The sequence below is a fragment of the Gobio gobio genome (assembly GCF_949357685.1).
Source record: "Gobio gobio genome assembly, chromosome: 14".
Taxonomy (NCBI): Eukaryota; Metazoa; Chordata; class Actinopteri; order Cypriniformes; family Gobionidae; genus Gobio; species Gobio gobio.
The window spans coordinates 11,364,940-11,391,998 of NC_137107.1; the positions used below are offsets into that span (position 1 = coordinate 11,364,940).

General features: G+C 38.8%; 1 protein-coding gene across 1 annotated transcript in view; it reads right to left on the minus strand.

The window, feature by feature from the left end:
* The window catches only part of kctd16b (potassium channel tetramerization domain containing 16b), a gene marked incomplete at its 5' end in the record, with an annotated part of 162,931 nt that overhangs the window by 135,494 nt on the left and 378 nt on the right, over window positions 1-27,059 (minus strand). The window contains one exon of the mRNA XM_079834052.1: window positions 26,621-27,059. This exon is cut by the window's right edge and continues 378 nt beyond it. Coding sequence (XP_079690178.1) covers window positions 26,621-27,059 — 439 coding nt within the window. The remainder of the gene's footprint in view (window positions 1-26,620) is intronic.

Below are 27,059 nucleotides of genomic sequence, written 5' to 3' on the forward strand. Positions count from 1 at the left end.
ATTAACCCGTGGGAAAATTTCCTCACCGTCACATCCCTAGCTCACATTTAGTTATTTTGTTTTATTTAGTATCACTGTGGACGGAATGGAGTTTGTGACGCACTCTTGTGAGAGTTTCGTGGGGAATAAAGTGCAAGCTGTTTAATGTCAATTGCCTCCGTGTTTGCATTAACTCCAGTTAGTGAGCTATCCCTATTTTTTTCATCCGGACGTGTTACAAGGTGCTCTGAGTTCGGTTGCGCTCGAACTGTGCCGCGATTCACGTGAACAGTGAGAGAAACACAGACTCAGGAGTGCTCTTATTTAGTTCAATAAAACACATGTACTGTAAGTGGTGATGGTGTTAACCCTCTCGAGTCGGCGTTATTAATGCATTATTAACGCATTAATTTTGACAGCCCTAATTTAACATAACTGAATGCATTTGAAATATAGAGATGGATTCTGTTTTAATGTACCCAAGTGTACCTAAAATAAAAAGAGCTGAATATACAGTTTTGTGGCTCTTAATTTCTTTTTAATTACCCTCTTGTAAACGTATGTTCTTTTTTATAAATATAGTATTTGTATTAAACCTATATTCATTGAGTTGAATCGAGAATCGAAATCGAATTGAGAATCGAAATCGAATCGATTTGAGAGCTTGTGAAATGAAATCGAATTGAATTGGAACATCTGAATCGATACCCAGCCCTATTTAATAACATGTTTTAACTCACTTCATATTGTCAGTCGAGTGTTTGTGAGCTGAGCTTCTTATCACAGAATGAGGCAGACAATGCATTATTTTAAGCTATTCTATACAGTGATGAAGTCTATGTCGATTAGCACAGCATTATAATATACTTTATTATTATAAAAATAACCAAGAAGGCTTGAAGAACTCAAATACACCATATATTGACGCAGTCGTGTTTATTGTCGTCATGTTAAATCAAAACGTTAATCAAAATCTTCTTTTTATTCTTCTACACAGCTCAAGCTTCACATCAGGGATTTCCCGAAAACATCATTATATTACTTCTCTCTGTGGCAAATTTGGAGTTTCAGCTCAAGGTCGCCCTGTTAAATCTGTTAAACTGTTAAATCTGTGATTTTGTAAGCGTCATGTTTGTGGTCTTTCACATTTAGAAAATCTGACGAGTTGAATCAGGTGTGTTTGATTAGAGAAACTGCATCGCAGGGGTACTCCAGGATTGGGAACCGCTGTCCAAAAGTAACCAGTTTCTATATCAAAAATGTATATCAATGTTATTAACAAAACTGCTTTGGTGACCACTGACTTTGATTGAATGGACAAAAGAAAGCATCAATTTCTCAACATTTTGCAGCAAACTATCCCTTTAATTCAAGAAATCCATTTAAATCTAATGTCTGTCTCTGGTAGTGAATAATGCAGATGCTACATTCAGAGTTCAGTCCCCCTGGACTGAGTAGGGAAGCAGCTGCGCCTAACAAGTGGAGCATCAAAACTGTCATGGCTCATTCGCAAGCAAGACAAATCAGTTTAAGCAGGAAACCACCAGTCCACTACCTCTTTCCTTTTTTTAACCAATCCCATTTATTGCTTCATTCACTACGTAACGTACATGTACCAATCTGTATTTAAGGAGTACATGCATATATCTCTGGTACTGTATGTATACATTTGTGAGAATGATAGGGAATTCAGCCTTTCTAAATAAAATCAAATACTCTTTTACACATCTACTATTATACGCTGAATTAAAATGCTTCCAGTTTGTTTCCCTGCCTACAACCTGAAATGCTGGGATAAGCTAGCCTAGAAATCTAGACGCACCCTAGCGGCAGAAAATTGATTTTGCCACGAGTGTAGTCTAGCAACTCTCGGTAGAGCTGAGAGCTGGAAAAACCAAACTCTGGTCAGGCCAATCACAGCGTGTGTAGAGTCGGTGGGCGGGTTTAACATAATGACGGCACGTCACGGTAGAGTTGCGGAGGTTCTGCGTGCTACTCGTAAACAAAGCTGACGAACAGCGGTCTTTTGAATCGGCTTTGGCCGCGACTCTGGAAGACTTGGAGTTAAGAAAAGAAAAAAGAACGGCACTGAAGTCATTCTTAAGAAAGGAAGATTTGTCTAAAGTCTATCAACTAACGTTAGCTAGGCTTGACGGCTTCACCTTCTTCCTTGTCTGGTTGGTTGTGGCGCTCATGGCGCTATCCAATTGCGTGCAGAGGGAATTTGAAAGACAGCCGTTTATCCCGCCCCTCGGATTGAGCCCTGTCAATGGTGAGTTCCAGACCCAACATCTTGATGTGGGTCTGGCTTGTCAGGCTAGGGATAAGCTCCAGCATCCCCACAACTCTACATAGAACAAGTGGTTTGGAATATGGAATGATTTGTCTGTAAATGTTTCCCAATGTTGTGTTGATGCTAATGTCAGGTTAGGGCAGTGCTACTCAAAGTGTGGGGTGCGCCCCAATGGTGGGGAATAGAGACATGACAGGTGGGGCGCGACAAACGGGAGGAAATGTGGTCATTTTTGAGCCCATCTTTATTACCCTTTTGAGTGGTCCCACGTGTGGGATTTTTATTTCGGTACACCTGAGATGAGATGTGCTGCGCTGGTGGAAACAACATGAGACCATGACACCGCCACTGTCAAGACGGCTCGCAGTGTTTAGAGTGGCGCGGGGCTGGCGCTATGCATTACCACATCGCCACAAATGAGTAAAGCAAGCCAACACGCAAACTGCCGCAAGTGAAACTGAAAATAGGCTACATCTTAGATGCTCAAAAACACAACCATCTTCATTAAAACGAATGAGACTAAATGCTCTTACCAGTGCTCAGGTCGCTCTCTCATATTGCGGTCTTTGATGTTGAAATGAGCTGATATAATGCAGCTCATATCTGTTGCTTCGTTGACGTGAACTCTGTTAAATGTGCATATAGCTCAGGCTGGGAATTGAAGATCGGATTTATATTCATTTTGTAGAGAGGTGTAAGGTAAGACAAACAGCATGGTTTTTTTTGTGAGGTTTTTTTTTTCGATTAGCCCGTTTTGTTTGTGAGCGCCGTTGCGAGCATCATCAGCCTGCCTCAGCTTGTAAAAAAAATGCCTTTTTTAGGCTAAACGTTTAAATTAACATTGTGATGCTTGAAATGTTTTATATCTATGGATTTTATTGTAAGCAAGAGACAAGTCCAGTGTTGATTTGAGAGGCTAAATTGATCAAACATGTGGTCATGACTCACTGTCAGCCGCTTGGTCGTTACTTAAAAAAAATAAACTTTTATTTAGCAAAAAAAATGCTTCAAACATTTCTCTAAATTAACTTAATAAAGAAACGAAACGAAATATAACTAAGTTGACATTAAAAACAAAACTGAACTATTTTAATGGCTGCAACAATGTGTAGGCCTAATAGGGAGGTTAAAAAATTGAGGAAAAAAAACACGGGCTTTAGTCGGACTCAGGCCGAAAATTTTGATAAGCTGTCGGACACGGGCCGGGCTAGGGCCTCAGTGCTTGATAATAAAAGCACTCGCTCAGTGCTTGATAATGATTATAAAAAAATCTACTTTAGCTTTTCTTCTAAAGCAAAATGTAGCCTATTTCCGATTATCACTATAAAGCTTTGAAGCAATCCGTATTGTAAAAAGCGCTATATAAATGAAGGTGACTTGACATATCATGCATTGTTTTCAACCACATAATGTTTATTTTAGGTTTCAAACATTTAAAAACACATAAGTACTAGAAAAACAATACATTTAGAGTTTGTAAAATACACACTGGTGTCACTGGAAGAAATTATTTGCCGACGTTTTATTCATATACACATAGTGTAAGTAACTATAAAGTTTACTCTATTCTTCTCCCAGGTCACCGGTCACTTACTTGCATGTATTTCGGGAGAAACTGATAAATTCACGCGAATCCGACTGACAGGACTCTCTGAACTGCAACAGACATGGGCGCCCATCTCACGTTATAGATCAAAATCAAGATCATTTATGAAGGTTTTTAAATGGGAAAACACACTCACTTACACATATTTGAGAATTGGATTATTAGATTTGATGACATGGTAAGCAAGTTTGTCAAGTTCGTCCGATATATCGGCAATATATATATAAACTCAGAAACGCATATAGATTTCCCTTGCATTAGTTATTTGTAGTTATTCATGATCCCTCAGCCTCTCTAAAAGAATGTGATTTGTTTCATGGTCACAACAGAACAGAGGAACATAAAAATATATTAAAGTTCTGATAAATAAAATGTATAAAAACTATGAAACGCCAACACTCATAATGTGGTTGAGCGGTGTTTCGTCCGTTTTTATAATTTTGTTAAATATTCATTTATCGGTCATCATAAATGCCGATACCGATAGTTTGGAAAAACTTTGTTGGGGCGATTGGGGACAAGTGGGGCTCGGAACCCTTCACTACCTCCAAAGTGGGGAATGGCAGAAAAAGTTTGAGAAACACTGGGTTAGGGTTTTTAGAGGGTGGGAAAAGGTAAGTCACTGCCAGTAGAGGCTCCTGGCCATAAATTTAGGTATGGAGATTCTGGGTCTTATTTTGTTCATGTTCACTGTCATGTTTCCCGGTCTTGTCATGTTGTCATGCGATAAAAAAAAAATTGGTATGCGATTCCCTTGTCCTCATGTGTTATGTTCTCATTGGTTGTTTTAGTCATGTGTTCTTAGTTCAGTTCTGTCATTAGTTCATTGTATTAATTGTTCACAGGTGTGTCTTGTTTAGTCATTAGTCTTTGTGTATTTAAGCCCTCATGTTTGCCATGTGTCCTTGTTGAGTATTGGTATGTGTAACCACTGTTGGTGAGTTCCTTGTTTCTAAGTCAAGTCTGCCGCAAGTCAAGTCATTGTTAGTTTTTCTATATATCCACATTGTAAATAAACTGCACTTGGGTACTCACTTCAGCTTGCCTCCAGTGGATTTTACGTTACACAACATTGCGTTATTCAGTGCACAAGACAAACGCATAGAATCTTAGAATCGCCTTAAAAGGGATAGTTCTACGGTGGCCGAGACAGCTCAACGCGCTGCAAATGAAGAAAACACATGCAAATAGAAAAAGTCCACAACACGTGCAAATACGCGCTGCAACACATTCCAGGTCCGGCGAACTGGCCCTTTCTGCAATGATCTGAATGATGATGATGATGATGATGATGATGATGATGATGATGATGATGATTAGGCTACTTTTAGAGTTAAATTAATATTTTAATTTGCACTACAATAATTTATAGTGCATCACATAACTGACGTGCTGTAATAAGATTAGCTAACTCAAAAAAAAAACTTGTATAACACCTATCTGTTCTCATTTCTTTTAACTACGGGCCACAAGGGAAATATTAATACATTTAGGTTAAATAGTGTTATCAGAACATGTTGAAGAAGAGCTTGCATCGCTTAGTCTTAGTTTCACTTTCTGCAGTGAATAATTAATTGGGATTTGAGTCATAAAATCAAGTAAATTATAAAAAATATATATTAATAATTTATTAATAATATTTTTTAACACAAAATAATACCCCAAATCGTTTGTCCTGGTGCCGGGACTGGCATACCAAAACGAAAGTGTTAAGGGAACACCAACAATTGACGAACATCTGCGGTGGGGTATGCACCTGAAAGGTGTTTGTTTGTTTATTTTAACATTCTGATCGTATGTGCGTTATATGAGCAGGCCTATTTGCAGCTGCATTTTTGTATTTGCATGTTGTGAACTTTTGCAGCGCGTTTTTGTATTTGCATGTGTTGTGAACTTTTGCAGCGTTTCTCTATTTGCATGTGTTGTGAACTTTTGCAGCGTTTCTCTATTTGCATGTGTTGTGGACTTTTTGCAGCGCTTTTCTCTATTTGCATGTGTTGTGAACTTTTGCAGCGCGTTTCTCTATTTGCATGTGTTGTGAACTTTTGCAGCGCGTTTCTCTATTTGCATGTGTTGTGGACTTCTTGCTGCGCGTTTCTCTATTTGCATGTGTTGTGGACTTCTTGCTGCGCGTTTCTCTATTTGCATGTGTTGTGGACTTCTTGCTGCGCGTTTCTCTATTCGCATGTGTTGTGGACTTCTTGCTGTGCGTTTCTCTATTCGCATGTGTTGTGGACTTCTTACTGCGCGTTTCTCTATTCGCATGTGTTGTGGACTTCTTGCTGCGCGTTTCTCTATTTGCATGTGTTGTGGACTTCTTACTGCGCGTTTCTCTATTCGCATGTGTTGTGGACTTCTTGCTGCGCGTTTCTCTATTCGCATGTGTTGTGGACTTCTTGCTGCGCGTTTCTCTATTTGCATGTGTTGTGGACTTCTTGCTGCGCGTTTCTCTATTCGCATGTGTTGTGGACTTCTTGCTGCGCGTTTCTCTATTTGCATGTGTTGTGGACTTCTTGCTGCGCGTTTCTCTATTTGCATGTGTTGTGGACTTCTTACTGCGCGTTTCTCTATTCGCATGTGTTGTGGACTTCTTGCTGCGCGTTTCTCTATTCGCATGTGTTGTGGACTTCTTGCTGCGCGTTTCTCTATTCGCATGTGTTGTGGACTTCTTGCTGCGCGTTTCTCTATTCGCATGTGTTGTGGACTTCTTGCTGCGCGTTTCTCTATTCGCATGTGTTGTGGACTTCTTGCTGCGCGTTTCTCTATTCGCATGTGTTGTGAACTTCTTGCTGCGCGTTTCTCTATTTGCATGTGTTGTGGACTTCTTGCTGCGCGTTTCTCTATTCGCATGTGTTGTGGACTTCTTGCTGCGCGTTTCTCTATTTGCATGTGTTGTGGACTTCTTGCTGCGCGTTTCTCTATTCGCATGTGTTGTGGACTTCTTGCTGCGCGTTTCTCTATTCGCATGTGTTGTGGACTTCTTGCTGCGCGTTTCTCTATTTGCATGTGTTGTGGACTTCTTGCTGCGCGTTTCTCTATTTGCATGTGTTGTGGACTTCTTGCTGCGCGTTTCTCTATTTGCATGTGTTGTGGACTTCTTGCTGCGCGTTTCTCTATTTGCATGTGTTGTGAGTATTTGCAGCGTTTCTCTATTTGCATGTGTTGTGGACTTCTTGCTAGGGCTGCTCGATTATGGAAAAAATCATAATCACGATTATTTTGGTCAATATTGAAATCACGATTATGTAACACGATTATTTCACATGACTTTGGGAATGTGTTGTATTTATTAAAAATACACCTTTCAACAATTCAATTGAAATTGTAACATTTATTGTACTTTTTGAACTATTAAAATAAATAATATAACATATATTCGAATCAAAGTATAAAAGTATTCACGTAAAAATGATAACCACAAATAAATAAGATCAACAATATGGTTCGGCTATACTTTTCATGTACGTCTAACATTAGTTTTCAGGTACAGAAATGTATCAAATGTAAAATAACATTGCATATTTGAGTGCATAAATTAAAGATTAATCCTATTAAACTTACAAAAGCTATTCAATCAAGAGCGGTGAGTGATGTCCTTGTCTTTTGTTGTTTGACATTAAACAGACAGCAGTAAAGGCTACTGCCCCTTTAAGACCTCGCGTCTTCTTTCTCGACTGTATAAAGTTTACTTAAGGCATATACAGACTATGTCTGCTAAGATACTCATCAAGATGGACATGTTGACATACGTTTTGTGTGAGTTTGTCCGTTTAAGAGCAAGACTTGAAAGAGAACTCAATATTTGCGCGCTGAGAGACGTGTGCGCGCTCTCAGATGAACGCACAGAGACACATTTTCTCACAGCGCGCGCGGCTTCTCATTCTAAACCTAAACCCTAAAGCACTAAACCCGGGTGATGACGGTGAAAACGACTGGTCATATTCGAAAATATGGCAGCACTCGCAATCTCGCATGCATTGAACAAAGTTTACAAAGAGATAATTATTTGAAAAATATGAAGGAAAAAAAGGACGTTTACACGGCTCCCCTGCTCACGTCAGTTTTTGTTTCTTTATTAGATTGTCATAGGTCACTGTTTAATTTTCAAGTGGTTAAACAAATTCGTGGTGTTCCCTTGCGTTGCAGCCACTACCATGTAGCAAATCTTAGCATGTTTCTGCTCGTCGTCTGATTCCTCGAAGCCAAACTGTTCCCAGACAACGGAGTGGGTTTTGCCTTTTTTGCTCACCAAACGCTGCTGTAACTGCCCTCCTTCTGCCATCTTTACTCGCGCCGAGTTTTTAAATTCCAGCGGATGATATGCGCACGAGACTCACGACCTGACAGAGATTTGTGGGTTCGGGAGGGGCGGATGTGCGCGTGCGCGTTTCATTCAGAACGCAAGGCAAAATAATAGTTTTTTCTCGATTGTACTATTTTGGTGATCGTTGGGAGGCAAAATCGAAATCGAAATCGAAATTCGATTAATTGCACAGCCCTACTTCTTGCTGCGCGTTTCTCTATTTGCATGTGTTGTGAACTTTTTGCAGCGCGTTTCTCTATTTGCATGTGTTGTGGACTTCTTGCTGCGCGTTTCTCTATTTGCATGTGTTGTGAACTTTTTGCAGCGCGTTTCTCTATTTGCATGTGTTGTGGACTTCTTGCTGCGCGTTTCTCTATTTGCATGTGTTGTGGACTTCTTGCTGCGCGTTTCTCTATTTGCATGTGTTGTGGACTTCTTGCTGCGCGTTTCTCTATTCGCATGTGTTGTGGACTTCTTGCTGCGCGTTTCTCTATTTGCATGTGTTGTGGACTTCTTACTGCGCGTTTCTCTATTTGCATGTGTTGTGGACTTCTTACTGCGCGTTTCTCTATTCGCATGTGTTGTGAACTTTTTGCAGCGCGTTTCTCTATTTGCATGTGTTGTGGACTTCTTGCTGCGCGTTTCTCTATTTGCATGTGTTGTGGACTTCTTGCTGCGCGTTTCTCTATTTGCATGTGTTGTGGACTTCTTGCTGCGCGTTTCTCTATTTGCATGTGTTGTGGACTTCTTGCTGCGCGTTTCTCTATTCGCATGTGTTGTGGACTTCTTGCTGCGCGTTTCTCTATTTGCATGTGTTGTGGACTTCTTGCTGCGCGTTTCTCTATTTGCATGTGTTGTGGACTTCTTGCTGCGCGTTTCTCTATTTGCATGTGTTGTGAACTTTTGCCGTGCATGTGTTGTAAAACTGATGAAGATGTTTTTCTATTTGCTGGTGTTTTTTCTATTTGCATGTGTTTTCTTCATTTGCAGCGCGTTGAGCTCTCTCGGCCACCGTAAGTTCACCCAAAAATGAAAATTCTGTCATTAATTCCTCACCCTCATGTCGTTCCAAACCCATAAGACCTTCATCTTCAGAACACAAATGAAGATATTTTTGATGAAATCCGAAAGCTCTCTGACTCTGAAAAATATCTTAATTTGTGTTTTCCGAAGATGAAGGTCTTATGGGTTTGGAACGCCATGAGGGTGAGGAATTGATGACAGAATAAAAATGTTTGGGTCAACTATCCCTTTAATGTAGTATTTATTGCATCCGAATGTTGTTTTAGAATGTTGCAAGTTGTAAAAATAAAGTCCTATCTATTCTCAGAACAAACTCAGAACTACTGTATATAAAAGCTATTCACATGATCATGTTTAAAAACTAAAGGATTTATACTTTCATTAATTTGATACGCTACTCCACATGGGAAGAGCAGACATGCCTATTAGTTAATAGTTAAGGTAAGGTGAAAATAAGCAGGGAAATCTGCCCTAAAGGCTCTCTATGAGAGCTGCAGTTCCATTTTTCACCACAGATTTACATTGGAAATTTGTGGGGCGCTGTAGAGCTAGGGAGGGCTCCAAGACCCACTTAGTATCATGATACATGCCTGCTGAATCCATGCGCTTCATTTGAATATATCCTGACTTAAAATAGTCTAGAAAATCTGCTGAACACATTTACAATTTATTTAGACTGGGTAAACTCAGCACAATCTGCTGACGATTTGATTTCGCCCTGCAGCTCAGGCTATTTTTATCATACAACCCCAAATCAGAAAAAGTTGAGACAGTATGGAAAACGCAAAAAAAAAGAAAAAAAGAAGTGATTTCTAAATTGACTTTGACTTGTATTTCATTGCAGACAATATGAACACAAAATATTTCATGTTTTGTCTGGTCAACTTCATGTCATTTGTAAATATGCATCCTTTCCTGTCATTCAGACCTGCAACACATTTCAAAAAAAGCTGGGACAGGAGCAATTTAGGGCTAGTAATGAGGTAAAATGGTTAAATAATGATGTGATTTGAAACAGGTGATGTCAACAGGTGATTGTAATTATGATTTGGTACAAAAGCAGCATCCAAGAAAGGTCTAATCCTTTAGGAGCAAAGATGGGCAGAGGATCGCCAGTTTGCCAACAAATACATGAGAAAATTATTGAAATGTTTGAAAACAATGTTCCTCAAAGAAAGATAGGAAGAGATTTGGATATTTCACATTCAACAGTGCATAACATAATTAAAAGATTCAAGGAATCTGGAGGAATTTCAGTGCGTAAAGGACAAGGGCGCAAGCCTAAGCTGAACAACCGTGATCTCTCCCTTTGTGAAGTACCACAATACGTAGTTACATCCACAAATGCCAGTTAAACTGTACTGTGCCAAAAGGAAGCCCTATGTTAACAGTGTCCAGAAGCGCCGTCGACTTCTCTGGGCTCCGAGGCATCTGGGATGGACCATCACACAGTGGAAACGTGTACTGTGGTCAGATGAATCAGTATTTCTTGGGAGGAATGGACACCGTGTGCTCCGGACCAAAGAAGAAAAGGATCATCCAGACTGTTACCAGCAACAAGTCCAAAAGCCAGGGTCTGTCATGGTATGGGGTTGTGTCAGTGCCCTTGGCAAAGGTAACTTGCACTTCTGTGATTGCACCATTAATGCTGAAAAGTACATAGAGATTTTGGAGCGTAATATGCTGCCTTCAAGAAGACATCTTTTCCAGGGACGTCCATGCATATTTCAACAAGACAATGCAAAACCACATTCTGCACACATTACAAAGTCCTGGCTGCGGAGGAAGAGGGTACGGGTACTTGACTGGCCTGCCTGCAGTCCCGACCTGTCTCCAATAGAGAATGTGTGGCGCATTCAGAAGCGTAAAATGTGACAATGAAGACCCCGTACTGTTGCCCACCTTAAGACTTGTTTGCAGGAAGAATGGGACAAAATTACACCTGAAACAATTCATCACTTGGTGTCTTCAGTCCCTAAACGTCTTTTAAGTGTTGTGAAAAGGAATGGCAACATTACAAAGTGGTAAATGCTTTACTGTCCCAACTTTTTTTTAAATGTGTTGCAGGTCTGAATGACAGGAAAGGATGCATATTTACAAATGACATGAGGTTGACCAGACAAAACATGAAATATTTAGTGTTCATATTGTCTGCAATGAAATACAAGTCAAAGTAAATTTAGAAATCACTTCTTTTTTTATTTATTTGCGTTTTCCTTACTGTCCCAACTTTTTCTGATTTGGGGTTGTCCTTCTGTTACAATTTATTCTGTTACTTCTGTTACAATTATCACAAACCGGCTTATCCACCTGGCGCGCTATTGGCAGGTTTAACACAATGACGGATACAGAAGCGATGGGTCGTTGGTCTGATTGGTTGAAGGACTATCCAATTTCGTACAGCGTCATTTGAACTATGCCCGTTGATCACGCCTCTTGTGCAATAAAAATACAGAGCAGACTCTCCAAACCAATGTTCAATCTTAAAAGATTGAGCTCGGTCTGGTGATAGCCAGACAACAATCTATTATTAATTAGAGGTCTATATTTGGATGAATATTTTGGTGGGGCACTGGTCACTGCAAAAGCCAATGACGTGGTTTACAGCGCATTGGGGAGACTGCAGAAAGTCCTCGACCTGTCACAGTTAGGGGTGCACCGATCCGATATTAGGATCGGATATCGGCCGCGATACTGACAAAATAGCTGGATCGGGGATCGGAAAAATTAACAGATCCACAAGCCGATCCAGGTGTTTTTTTCCGTCGCAGCAGAACCTACGTCATTCGTCAGCTTCACGTGTGTCGCATGCTAGAAGCAACATTGAGCGAGCCAGAGAGTCGGCTGTGTGGAGGAGATATTTCACGCTTGCCACGCCAACTAGTTCGTCGCTGTTTCGAGGATATTACTGCAAAGTCAGGGTCTTTCCTGCATTGACATGTTTTTGACGGCCAAAGCCTAATTTGATGAGTTATTGTGATTTACGAGTGATGTAGAACAGATGCTGCGCTCGTGACTGAGTGACAGAGAGACCGATCTGAGAGCTCCTCCCCCGCGCGCGCTCTCTGGGTCTTCAAAATAATCAGTGTTCGCTCTCATATTTCACATATTAATCCAAATCAAAAGCTCGGAAGACCGAAACCATGTTGCACGTGACACATTCGGACAATTTTGTCCTTGAATTATCACTGGGTGTGAATTGCGCTCAAAAAACATTGACTCTTCTCTGACCAGCTGACATAAAGCATACTTTCAATAAGCGGGAGACAAATTATATCCAGTTATGAAGTGTTTTCTGTGTGTTGACATCTTTCGCGATGTTCTAACAGACGGGATTCGCACACAACGCGTCTGCTAATGTCCGATTCGTGACCTAATGACTCCTTTGAACCGAATCATTTTAACGACTGGCCAGAACAACTGATCTGTCCAACACTGAACTCATGAACTCAGTTTATTAATTTACTCAGAACGCAACTGAAATGAGAACACAAGTGTGCTTACCCAATTTAGCAAGAGTGAGTAGTAAGAATTATTTTTAATTATCAACAGTATTTCATCTTATTTCTGTTGACAATGTGTAGTAAAATAAATAGGCCTAGCCAATAATTTAATCTGGAGTGAGGTGAAACCAGAACAAAGTTGTTATTAGCTAGCTGAAAATTTTTATTAAATTGCATATGGCAGAAAATTAGACTATTTGTTAATTTGTAATGCTACTTTTTTAATATTGATATGATTATATACCAAAACAATTATCTGTAGTGTAAAAAATGTTTGGTAACTGTCAGATTACTATTGTATGTTTGACCAATACACTGTTTTTTGTTTCCACTGCTACATTTTATTTATTTAAAGAAGTTAGATTACATTCTATTTTAGATTTGAATGCACAATTGTTTTTTAAATAAATAAGAATTCAACACCTTACATACATCTGTTATTTTGTCTTAGTTATGTTTAGTTAGTAAAGTCTGGTGCCTTTAGTCTCTTCAAGGAAGGTATAAGGTGGAAGATATACAGTTTATTATTAATTCAACAATATATCGGATCGGTATCGGGTATCGACAGATACACAAAGCCCAGGCATCGGTATCGGGACTGAAAAAGTCGGATCGGTGCACCCCTAGTCACAGTCAATGATTGATCATCAATCACTCTAACCATGCAACAAATTGGTAAATAAATTTGCCTTCAAGGGATTGCACTCTGGGTAGACTAGAGCAGCGAAGCCTATAAAAAGCAACTGGTGCGCTCTGCCAGAGGCAAAGCAAATTCAACAGGCTTGCTGGGTTGTGTAGGAGGCTGGATATCAACTCTGAAAACACTGGCTGAAACTTTCTTAACTCCTTTTTGTTGCATGTCACTTTGGTTGGTGGTTGATTAATGTAAGGGAAAAATATAAATAATGTGACTCTAGAACCATTATTAGAATAGAATAGAATAGAATTAGTTTGAGGATTCTGTTTCTTTCATAATATTTAAATGTATACATATAATTGATGTTGGATTTGAAAAGATAACCAGTGTTGTGCAAGTTACTTCCAATCAGTAATACATTATAGATTACTTGTTACTGTTATTTAAAAGTAATTCTTTACCTTACAATATAACTGTCTCAGAATTGTAATGCGTTACATTACTCCTGTATTACTTTTGAGTTACTTTCACCAAAATAACTACAGAAGTAGAACATAACATTCTAAAATGACAAAATGTAGCTACTACTAGAGCATTTTACATCCATTAGAAGGAGATATGATGTAGCATAATCACTGTGGGCTATCCTACTAACAATATAGCATATAATTGGCAAAGTGAAGGCTCAAGACAATGCAAGACAGGATGACAGACAGAATCACAAATGATCCAAGTCTGTTAAAAGTATGGTAGAGTTCAAGTGATTATCTGGCAATATCTGGAATAGCTTGGGTCTATTCATATTAGACACAATGTAACTGTATGTAAACTTTAATGCCATGACAAGAAGCACATTTTTCGTCATTATTTTATTCTCTTTGAATTCAAGAGGTTCACAACACAAAACTGTCATGCACAAAGTGCAAGAGACGTTTATTAAAAGCTACACTATGTAACTTTTCCGTCCACTAGAGGTCGCCTGTTCAAAACAAAGGCGTAGTTTGATGACGGCACGTTTGAGCGCAGAATCTTGGGACATGTGGTCTTCACCTCACAGCCGGTGGAAAACAGTCAGGATAGGACTCGGGCAGAAATCATGTTCATGCATGCGATTATTAACATTACTGTAGTATGAAGCAGAGCAGGGCCGAGTGTTGTGGAGCTGAGCAAGGCCGCAGGAGCGATTGAAGAGCGGGACTGTTATTATGGCATAGTCGCCGGCGGGACTTTTATTATGACACGGTTGCCGGCGCCACTTCCTCTTTTCCAGTCATGAGTGAGGTAACGCAACTCTGTTTATCGTATTAGATATATCTAAGTGTGTTGAAAAGGGAGTTATGATGTTCGCTCGGTGGCTGCTATGACACTTGTTCACAATGCAGTGAGAGTAAAGTGTTTCACTGAATAAAACCGGAAACCGAGGGTGACGCAGATATGACGCAATCGACAAGCGACTCCCTCACACGCATAGCTCACACGTCCCGGTTCCTTGGTTAAAATAGCAATTTCTCACGATTAACAAATAGTTGGAAACATTTGGGATATTCTAAGTACTCAACTGAACAAAATATATAACACTGGCCTGGTGGTTTCTGGATATTTTACTGCAAAAATCCTACATAGTTCACCTTTAAAGTGCTAGTGCTATTTCACGACGTTGATAGTTATTTCGGTTTTAGACAAAGGTTGCATTTGACTGCATTTGCATTTGACTATTACATTCTTCTTATCCTTATCTCTGACAAACTCGAAGTAATGCGCATATGACAGAGCCCTTTAAGCCTTCTTTAGCGCGAGCACAGAGGCCGAAATCATGCCTCTCGGCACTCATGTTAAACCCGCCCTAAACACACCTTCACTGGACTATGTCACACAATACAAAGGTACACCAGCAAGAGGGAGATGAATTAAATAAATTGCTATACAAATATATCAGAAGCTGTCATTTAGTCTTTATTTACAAACTTGGACACCACATGCTATTAACTGACAACAGGTAATAACTTGCTTGCATTATTCATTCGTTAATGTCTCACGGTTTTGTTTTTTTACGTTACTGAACATGTACTGAGTAAAATATGACTGAAAATGGATTAGTAATGCCTTACACTACTGCGTTACAGCAAAAAGTAATATGTTGCTGTAATGCATTACTTTTGTAATGCGTTACTCCCAACACTGAAGATATCATGTATGGTATTGTAAATGTATAAATGCAACAACAAAAATGCCAAAAATATGACTATTTCCTGGTCATAGGATGGGTGGGGTGGGGTGGGGTGGGGCGGGGGGGTATTATCATTACCCCAAAAATGCATAAAGGAGGTCAAATTGACCCATATTCATTATGGGATTTTGACTCAACATAGTATTTTTTAATACACTTATTGTCAAAAATAGTTATTTTCTTAAAACTGTATGCATTAAGGTCCTTTCACACTGGACGTGATTTTGACGCACAAATAATTTGCGCAATGGTTTTATGTTTTGATCAGTTGTTTGTGTAATGAGCAGAGGTTAAATTGGGCCGGAGCGCAGCTCCGCCTCCTCAGGTCCACAACACACCCTGCTGGAGCTCCGTCTCCTTCAGCATGAAAGATTGTTATTAGACTTTAATTATTGTTCGTCTCCTGGCAAATACAGGCTGCATGGAATTATCAGACGTCATAATGCATTAATCGTTGCGTTCTCTGGTTCCGCACCGCGACCACAGCCATCAAGGTAAAACCGTCACAATTCTAACAGTGAGTTACCATGGATATCCGCGAATGGCTAGAGCAGCGGTCGGGAACCTATGGCTCGCCAGCTCTCTCACACTTGACCAACATATCTAACATTTACTAACATGATCGATAAAAAGATTAGACACACACATCAACAGAGATCCGTTCTCTGCAGAAAAAAAGCAGCCAATTACAATTCCCTTGTTGTACAGCCTACCGAAGTTAATGACAAGTTAATGATAATAATATTCAAGTTGTGTGTTCAGTGCTGTTCGCGAGTGTCACGATAAAATAAATAATAAAAGCATGATAAGTCACGAAAGACAACTGAATTTCTGACAGGATGCTGAGCGCGCGCTCCGAGCGCAACACAAACGGACACGCGCACTAGCCTTTGTCTTCGGTTGCGCGCCTAAACGGCCAAATAAACACAGAAATATATCAAAATGCCAAGTCGAGTATTCACATAAACATAGTAGATGTAAGCACTGTGGGCGTTCACACACACAAAGAGGATTTATACTCATCAGTTGGTCAACCTCACAGTGAAAGCCCTGCACAATTAATTCCATTTTGCAACTTATTTATTGTTTGCTGCATAATTGTTTGTTTTTAGTTATGGACCTAATAATTACTACTGTTGACATTTTATAAAAAAAAAATAAAAAAAAAGCTTTTTACTGTGGCTCTTTTGGAAAAATGCATTTACCAAAAATGAAAAAAAAAAAATGGCTCTTTGGTCAAAAAAAATTCCCAACCCTTTTCAGGGACACAGACGAAAATGAAAAAGGACTATAGTCAGAGCTCTTCTTTAGGGGGGTATTGTCAAATAATCTACTGCCCACTCACATGGTTTTGAAAGTTATTTATTATTAATTTTTTGGCCTTCAAACTTATTAAAAATGCACAAAATGTAGATCAGAGAAATAAAAAAATTCTAGGGGGAGAATAGCGCATTTCACACACACAGGCCATTTTACTTTCGTTTTCTCTGACAGTGAATAATCAAACATAGCTTAAATGTCTTGACCCTGTGGCAGATAAAATTGTAGTGTTACAGTGTTGCTTTGCAAGATCAGGAGAAAACATGAAGACGAAGATATTTGAGAAGGTCTATCCAGCTCGTGTTTCATCTCGCGCAGAGCGGTAGGCTATATGACGCATCATTGAGGGGAAATGAAACATTTTTTTTAAACTAATATTTAATTTTCTTATATTCTTTAGGTTACCATTATTTACTGATAATTGTTTAAATATTTAACAGGCTGTGGTGTGTTGTTTCACTGACGGAAGCACTGAAATAAACACGCATGCTTATGAAATGGATGTTTGAGCCTCGTTTATTATTTCAAAATGTAGACTATATCTGGCACAGTATTTAAAACAGAATATATGCATTAGTTATATTCTCAATTTAATTTTCAGAGCAATCCCTGCAAAGTTTTTAGTTTAACTATAGAAGAGGATTTTGTGTGCTTCTGCTTCGCACTCACAACAAGACTCGCAATGAGGGGCGTGGCATCACGATGGTGGCGCTCCATCGTGACGTCAGTCAGCCATCACGATGGACAATGATATCGTCCATCGGCACAACCGTACACTCAAGTGGTGACTGGTCAGCAATAACTGAAAAATGGTGCTTAAGAGGAGGAATTAAATCCTGCTGATTTGCTATAATAATACAAAGTTAATTCTAGACCGGTTATTACAGGCTTTCAGTCTTGGTGGCACTCAAAGCCTGACGCTTTGGCAGAGTGGGACTTTTTTTTGGGCAGAAGAAAAATAAACCAAAAATAACTGGTCAAAGCTGATTTTAAACAGGTTATTCAGTATTTTTGCAAAATTGTTCATTTCAATTTTATAAAGCAACTTCGATTAATTGTAGAAGCTGTATAACTGTTAATTTGCCATTATTTTCCAGACCTTTTCACTTTTTCTTACATACACATTTACTCATTGTTTTTACTTTTAGATGTTATTTCTTATCAATAAATTCACCTTTTGTTTATTACGATTGCCTGTGTTGTTACTGTAGTCATTTTGGTTAGTTTTAACCCAGCAATGTAGTTATTTTTAAACAATAGTTGATTTAAAAAGCAGCCCATCATGTTGGGTCAAATATTTAACTCAGCACTGGGTTTGTCCCTTTTTGACCCAGCGCTGGGTAGCCAAAATGACCCTAAAATTGTTTTTAACCTCTATTCCCCCGGTTTCACAGGCAAGGATTAAGCCTAGTCTCAGACTAAAATGCATGCTTGAGCTGTTTTACGTTTTAAGACATAAAACTGTTTTAAAACATATCTTAAAATATGTCACTGCCATTGTTTTGCCTCAAGATACACACCAGTAACACACCAGGCATGTTTATAAAAGCTACTAAAATGTCCTAATTTAACTAAAGCCTAATTGACTTAATCTAAGCCCTGTCTGAAACCGGGCCTTAGAGTGTAAGCATCATATTCAGTAGCTGCGTACCGTGGGATGTTGCATGCTTTAAAAAAAGACAAATCTAGTAGCTATCAGGTTGTATTAATGACAGTGTCCACCAAGACAAAAACGGATGTCTCATTTCTGTGTAAGACAGCAAGGTTGTAAAATGTAAAAAATGTCAATTTAAATGACTGTCTTGTGGAAATCTGTAAAACTCAATAATATGGCAGCTGCAATCTCTTTAACGGGCTCAGTATAAAGTCCATTACGTGCTTCCTCCATTTTGCCTTGTGGCAGGGCCACTGCTGGCTCGACAGCACATTAGCCACTACCAGCCTGAAGTGGGTGGTGTTTTGTTACATCATAAAATGTTATGAGAGCTATTACAGAGAGCCATCATCCACTGCCACTGCATTGAGATGCTCGCAGAGATAGACATTCGGGTGGGGGAAGGGGTCTCTTTAGAGACATAACTTACCAGGTAAGGGTCTTACATAAAAGCTTTCAGTGTCTGGATAGTTCAGAAAAGGTACAAAGTTGGGAAATATAAACACAATTGTTTGTTCTGTCGTGATAAAAAAAACCTACTGTATCATGTGAGCAACAATTTGACTTTGCGAAAATATTATAGTAATCTAACTGCCTAGCATTTTTTCTTTCAGTTTCTTAATTTATTAGATACTATCTATCTCTTCAACTGGTCACTATGCTATCAATTTCATGGGGATTTGGGTAACCATTAAATTCTAACTAGTATGTACTCCAGCTATTGCTAATTCCAGTTCAACTAGGTACTTGTTCTTCAGTTACCTGTTACTAAACAGCTACTACTGTCTAGGAAGATCCGCTTAGACCCGCTCTGATGGTTATAGCCCTGGTGGTTCCAGGAAGATTTGTCTGCAAGGATACTGTTTAAACGCACAGTTTCCTGACGAATATTTTTAAGAAGATTTGTAGAGTAGTAGAATCACGAACCTGACTCTGCATTTCTTCCTCTCCAGATAGAGATACCCTAAACTTAGTGATTCGGGTTATATTTTGTACTCCTATTCTGTGCGTATTTTATGAATATTTTAATTCCTTTTCTGTGTAAAGCACTTTGAATTGCCATTGTGTGTGAAATGTGCTATATAAATAAACCTTGCCTAGTATCTATTCCAATTTTCCTAGTACTAACTGATAGGGGTGTCGAAATTAATAGTTTCTACGATGCATCACGATGCAGACGAGGACGTTTCGTTATCGGTTCAGTAATAGACCATGACCGATTATAATGTACTGACGGTTTTCTGACCTCATTTGTCATGTACTTGCTTTGTCGCGGTAGCGTACAATGGCAGAGGGAGGCAAGACTTGACTGCGAGTACATTTTACATTTATGCATTTGGCAGACGCTTTTATCCAAAGTGACTTACAGTGGCCTTATTACAGGGACAATCCCCCTGGAGCAACATGGAGTAAAGTGCCTTGCTCAAGGACACACTGGTGGTGACCGCTGGGATCAAACCAGCAACCTTCTGCGTGTCAGTTCCATGGTTTAACCCACTGGACCACCATCTCACATTAGTGAGTAATTAAAGATGCTCCAACTACTTTAAAAGCCGACATCTGGGCACATTTCGGCTTTTATCAACAACCTGGTAAGCACGACCTGGAGAAGAAATCATGTCATACCACTAACTTGAGAAGCCGGGGGAGCCATTTTCACCCTGAGCTGTTAACACCTGTCAGTGCCAAGGTGGACCCAGCTCAGACAAAAAAAGATAAAAATAGGGCTGTACGATTAATCGAAAAATAATCGAAACTGAAATTCAGAACCTCTAACCAACGTATTTTTCCCATGTCGGTTATTTCGGATTAAGTCACGTTACTCCGCCCCATCAGTCACATCAGGTGCAGTTTGCAGGCACACCGAGAGATGCAGGAGCTGTTATATTTGTTTATAGATGCCCAGAATCACTATAGTAACTGCATGTTTTACACAGTTTATACAGGTCAGTTAATTGCCGTTCTTATTGCCTACGCGCTGCCACACACACACACACACAGACGGCGCGGGCAAGCCCCGAAGCCAGATCGCTTTCACTTTCGTCCTCATAAAGTTTGTCAAGTAAATGCGTTTTAAAAGCTTGAACATTTAAAGCAATTGTGTACTATTCAAAAACAACAATACAGAAAACTTATCCATTCAGTGCTCAGTTTTTTTCTGTGACACAGAGCGTCTCTGACAACGCGCGCGCGCCCTGAAGGCAGACCTCTTTCACCTGCGTCCTCACAAAGCTTTGTCATTTGTATGTGTTTTAAGGCCTGCCAGTTTGAACATTAAGCGATTTTAGACCATAAGATGTGTATTATGTTGAACTAATGCCTGATATATTGTGACAAACGAACACTCAGACAGAAGCTCGCACATCACGTGAAGATCGCGCGCAGAAACGCATCGTCAACGCCGTCCTGTGACTAAAGTAAAGTCACTAAAGTAGCTTAGAAACTCAACCGTTATGGGCATATATTTTAATATCTTTGAAGTACAAACCACAGCTTCATAATGAATAGAGACGGTATGAGTAATTCACACACACATTCACTCGCTCATTAATGCATTCAAATAAATATAATGTAGGCCTACTGTGCTAATTTATCTATATCTGATGTACAACAAGCAGAAATCTGCCCTATAGACAATAACTGCTGAAAGTCAACCGTTTCCTTCAAGTATTTTAAAATCACAAAGAAATGCACTTTTGCATTAGGAAAAAAAATTCCACCTTTTAATAGTAGAAAATATTTACAGTACAAACCTTATCAGGAACTTACTCAAAAACCTTATGAGGGCAAAAAATGGAAAGCAAAAAAACAAAAAAAACAAGCAAAAATCGTAATCATTAATCGTAATCGAGGTAAAATGTTCAATTGATCAAGGTTTTTATTTTTGGTCAAATCATTACAGCCCTAGATCCAATTATATCAATGTTAGTGTTCTTACAGGGCCTGTTTACACCTAGTCACTTCATGCGTTTTTACAGATCAGATATCTAACTGATTTATTAAAACGATTTCATTTACACTTGGTCATATAAATGTATCTCCGCGAAACGGATATAAATCCGAATTCCCACTATATGCAGATATAATAGAGTTCACGGCACCAAAAAACAACAGATATGAGCTGCATTTTATTGATCATCAGCTAATTTAAAAAATCAAAGAGCACAATAGGAGAGAACGCGGCAACAGCACTGGTAAGGTCATTTAGTTTCTTTACTTTTATATAACTGTGTGTTGAGCATCTGCGACTTACTCTCGGTTTTATTTGCTGTAGTTTGTGCGTTGGCTTGATGAAGAGATACTCAGCTGCTCGTCTGTGGTGATGTGTGCTGCAGTACCGCTGTCATATCTGACTATAACATGACATATAGCCTATAACACTCTCACACGTTTATTTTTTTAGCATTGTTGGGAGGAGTAAAATTTACATATGTGGTTTCAACAACCAGATGCATTTAGACTTGTTCACTTTTATCTGGAATTTCGGCCTTTTAGTGCCTTTTACTATATATGTTCTAAATGCTCCTGTTGTCTTCTGTGCCCAGACTTGAGTTTTGTTTGATGTTTGATGCATTCAAGAAGCGTGTTTTCTTTGAGCAGGTATAATTAAAGGTTCAGTTCATATATCGGACTGCTTGTATTTATTTGCAAGATTGTATACATGAGGATGCAGTGTGATGCATCGTGATTAGGGTTGGGAACCGAGAACCGGTTCTTATGCAGAACCGAAACTGATTTTTGAAAAATACCAGAACCGCGCGAAATTCCTAAGTTTCGGTTCCGAAAACGGTTCTGGTGCAATGTGTGTGCGCGAAGCGCTGGAAGCGTATCCTTTCATAGCGAGTGACAGCCAGTGTTGCCAAGTCCGTGGTTTTCCCGCTTTCCACTGTTGCCGCGGGCTGTGTTTCATGTCCGCGAGTTGAAGCGATTGTGCAATTGTGTGGTTTTTTTTGTAAAAACCTGGCAACCCTGGCTCACCTCATCATGAATATTAATTACGTTGCCTGCCGCTTCCAGGAGTGTAACGCAGTTCAGCCTGAAAGCCCTCGCGCTACACATTTACGGTTTTGCGTCAGATATTTTCTCGTTAACCACCAGCATGGCGAAGAGAAAGTCACAAGAATGGATTCATTTCCAAAGAATGAATGATAATGAAGCAAAATGTAACATGTGAAAAGTTAATAACATGCAAAGGAGGCTGCACTAGCAATTTGACAAAACATTTGCTACAGCACAGAGTGCCTCACGGCTTACCAGATTTATAGTGAAAGGCCTATATAATATATATATATATATATATATATATATATATATATATATATATATATATATATATATATATATATATATATAATATATATATATATATATATATATATATATATATATATATATATATATTTGTCAACCGTTGAGTCACCATGGTTTAGGTAAGCGTTTAGGCACAATTACCTTTGTAATGCTGAATTGCAATGTATTATTTACAAGTTCACTGAATAACTGAATTACTATTAAATTAATATACAACTAATTAATAAATATAACTAATAAATATAATTTATAACTTGGTTTTATTCAGAGACAGAGAGATAAAATGTAATAAGAAAATTTCAGAGGTGTTCATATGAAAAAAATGTGTTGCAAGAATGCCTTAATTAATACTGTAATATTAGTACAGTACAGGACTTTTTTGACATTGCCAACCTGTAAATGAATTTTAGAGCAAGTATAAACACAAAATGGATTGTTTGAGTTGCGTATTGTGCCTTTTTCCTTTACCACTATTTGTTTAATAATTTTAATGGAACCGGAATCGGAACCGGAATCGTTAGGCGGAACCGGAACCGGAACCGGAACCGGAAAATTTCTCACGATTCCCAACCCTAATCGTGATATCGAATTGAACTGAATCGATGACATGATAATCGTAACCGATCTGAACCGTGACACCAGTGTAGGTTCACACCCCTACTAACTGAATAGAATCAGTAACTGTTCTGGGCTGGATTTCCCGATAACGTTGTCTCTTAGCGCGCTACGAAGACTATAAAGGTATAACTCTTAAGGTATACCATTTCTAGGCATGTTCCCCAAACTATATCTTAGGAGATTGTTTTTAAAGGGTTAGTTCACCCAAAAATGAAGATTCTGTCATAATTTGATCTCCCTCAAGTTGTTCCAAACCTGTATGAGTTTCTTTGTTCTGCTGAACACAAAAGAAGATATTTTGAAGAATGTTTGTATCCAAGTAGATTGAGCAACCATTGACTACCATAGTATTTTCTTCCCTACTATGGTAGTCAATGGTTGCTCCATCTGCTTGGTTACAAACATTCTTCAAAATATCTTCTTTTGTGTTTAGCAGAACAAAGAAACGCATACAGGTTTTGAACAACCTGAGGGAGAGTAAATTATGAAAAAATTTCATTTTTGAGTGAACTATCCCTTTAAGTGCGACGTTAGCAGGTGCTGTCCGTGTCGGTGGTGCTGAATTGGTTTATCAATGGCTCAAAAATCAAGTATTCACTCTCTGTTCTTTATAATAGAATAATAGTGTTCTTTATAATAGAAGCACTTCAGAAATAGTTGAAATTGCATTTATCAGGACTCGTGAGATCGTATAAATATGATCCAAATTGCAAACTAAATCAAACCGTGGGTATTTTATATAATTTTGAAATGATTGTATGAACCCGCAACCTCTCATGCCCAAACGTATCATGCATCAACCCACTAGTATGCCATTTATATTATCATAATATATTTTGCCTTAGTCTTCATTTACTCCACAAACAGGGCATTCATTCACGGCCGCACTGTCATTCACGGTGCGTGTCCAGTCTGGCGTGTTTTCAGTTCATGCCTATGGAAGCTTAACTTTCATAGGAATTCATTGAAAACACTCGCTTTGCTCCGCACCGCTTCGTTATGAATGCCAGAGCTGCCGTGAGCATTTTACTTTCGGTTTAAAATTAGCGATTTGAAAAGCCCCCGCCAGTGATACCAGTTTTATCTGTGTTGTCACACTTCGATTAACCGGTGGGAAAATAGCCTTACAAAGTCAAAGCGTTTCTATCTACAGCACTAGCTTCACATTAGGGATTTCCTGAAAACGAAAGTCATTATATTACTTCTCTTATTACTTATAAATGTGGCGTTTCTGCTCGAGGGCGCCCTCTGGCCTCCAGTATGAATGAAACATGAGCGTGTTTAGTGCCCAGCAGTGCTCACTCCATCCTATTTTGGGTAAAAAAAATAGGAAAAATAATACTGAATGTATATTACAATCCATATATATTTGTCCAGTGTACAGGAGTTTTTTCTCCACAGTGGATGCATAAGAGACTCATATTTCATATTAAAGACATAGACTCATTCTTGATTTTTCTTACCTCCTGACAAAAAAATAAGAAATTGTTATCACAGATTTTAATAATAATACTATAATATTTTATAATAAATTCTTAGACATTTCTAGTGATTTTAGTCATAGGCTGCCTGCATGTTAAGAGGTAACCCTGCAGTTTTTTTTAAGTAAATATTTTCTGTAAAGTATAAATATTATTATTATTATTATTATTATTATTATTATTATTATTATTATTATATTGTTATATTTATTCTTAAATACTCTTACTTTTAATTTTTAATAATGAAAATATTATTGAAATAGTAATATTTCTTATTTAGTTAATTATTATTATATATTATTAGCAATAATAATAATCATAATAATTATTATTATTCATAATATATAAGCACTAAATATTCACTTGAAGGAGTGAAGGAAAACAGGTGAGTGAATTCGGACAGGCGCTGTGTGTACATCGGCTGAACACTCGTTATTGCAGTGCATTGTGGGATTGAATGAGTGCACTCAATAACGGCCACTATGGTTTCGGACACCACTACAAATGACTGTTCCCTCAAATAGTGCCCTATTTAGGGTATAGGGGGCGATTTCGGATTCAGCCAAAGTCTTTTGAATTTAGTCATTACATTGTTACTTTAGAGCATAAGATACAAATTGGGGGGGGGGGGGTGAAAAATAATATCTTATTCACATGTTTATGCTATGTTGTGACATGAAATTACATGAATAGGCAAAAACAATGGGATTTTTTTTTCATTCACCAATACATTTTCAGGCTTCAGGATTTTTTTAACCAAACTTTGTTTAAAGATTATTCTCAACAATGTTATGAAAGATATAACAGAATGAATTGATATACCATTTTACATTTTACTTTACCATTTTGTGGGTAAAATGGACATTGGTTTTCCCTTTCAGTGCAATGTATTTTTATAAGTGTAAGTGTATTAATGGGAGTAATAGTTGGCATCATTTTCATATCTAATATTCTATAGGAACATTGATATGTAATTTCTTTCCCTATACACTTGTGTCTCCCGATAAACATGAATCCTGGTGTATGAAATCAATGCTTTTGTAACAGAAAGTCATATTTTGATTAAAAACCCCATGACATTTTCCTGAGATGTTGATTTATAACAAACAATTTGAAAATTAGTCAGATTTAAATGATAATTACTAAATATTATACTCCTTCCATCCATACGTGTGCTAAATTTTACCATTCAGTCATTTTTAAAGACGAAGGAGAAGCTCTTGTCCTGGTGAAACCTCGAAACAAATGGTATCTCTGAAAAGCCCTGAATGTGCTCTTTACAGGACATAAAACTGTGACATGTATGGTGCCAGAGAAGTTGACTAAAATACAATGTACGAGGACAGTGGCACCCAGGAGTTTATATTACCCATTATTTCTGAGGTAAATTCTGTCAAATAACGTGCAGTATTGAAGTTCAATATGACTGATAAGTATTGAAATAAGTACTAGTATATCATGAACAAGTACTAGTTAACTAATGTACATGCTACTTGCAATACTATCTGTCCCTATAAGACCTCGAGTGGAGAAGGAAGGGGGAAAAAAGTATAAACCGAGTGCGCCGTCTAGTGGTAATTCAAAGAAAAGCTCAGATTTGACAGTGCTTGTGTTCAGCAGAAGAGGCAGAGCATGCGAAATGCAAACTTTAGAAAGGAAACTTACGGTAAAAGACGTACTCAGTGTAACTTGACCATATCTTGTCGTCGGTGTGCTGGTTGACGAGCGAGGCCGTCACCGACGAGTTGCACGCGACCATCTGGAAGCCGCACTCCGAGAGCATGTCGAAAGCGCGCTCCAGGTGCTTGAACTTGAGGTAAAAGCGGGACGTGTACCTGTCAGGGGTCCTATCGGGGTCCCTGCTCTCATTCAAGGTCTCGCCAAAAACTTCTTTGGCCAGCGCGATCCTCCCACATATCATAATCCGCGGCACCCTCCGGAACTTGGCGTCGGTTTGACTCTCCCTACCCATCGTGCACGATCCGCGATATCCGACGGTTATGAACCCGCTTTTTCTGTCGGCGGGAACGAGCGACGGCGGAGGGCACATCCTCTGGTCGCTTCCTTGAGAGCCATCCTCGTAATCACTGTGGATGTATTCGTC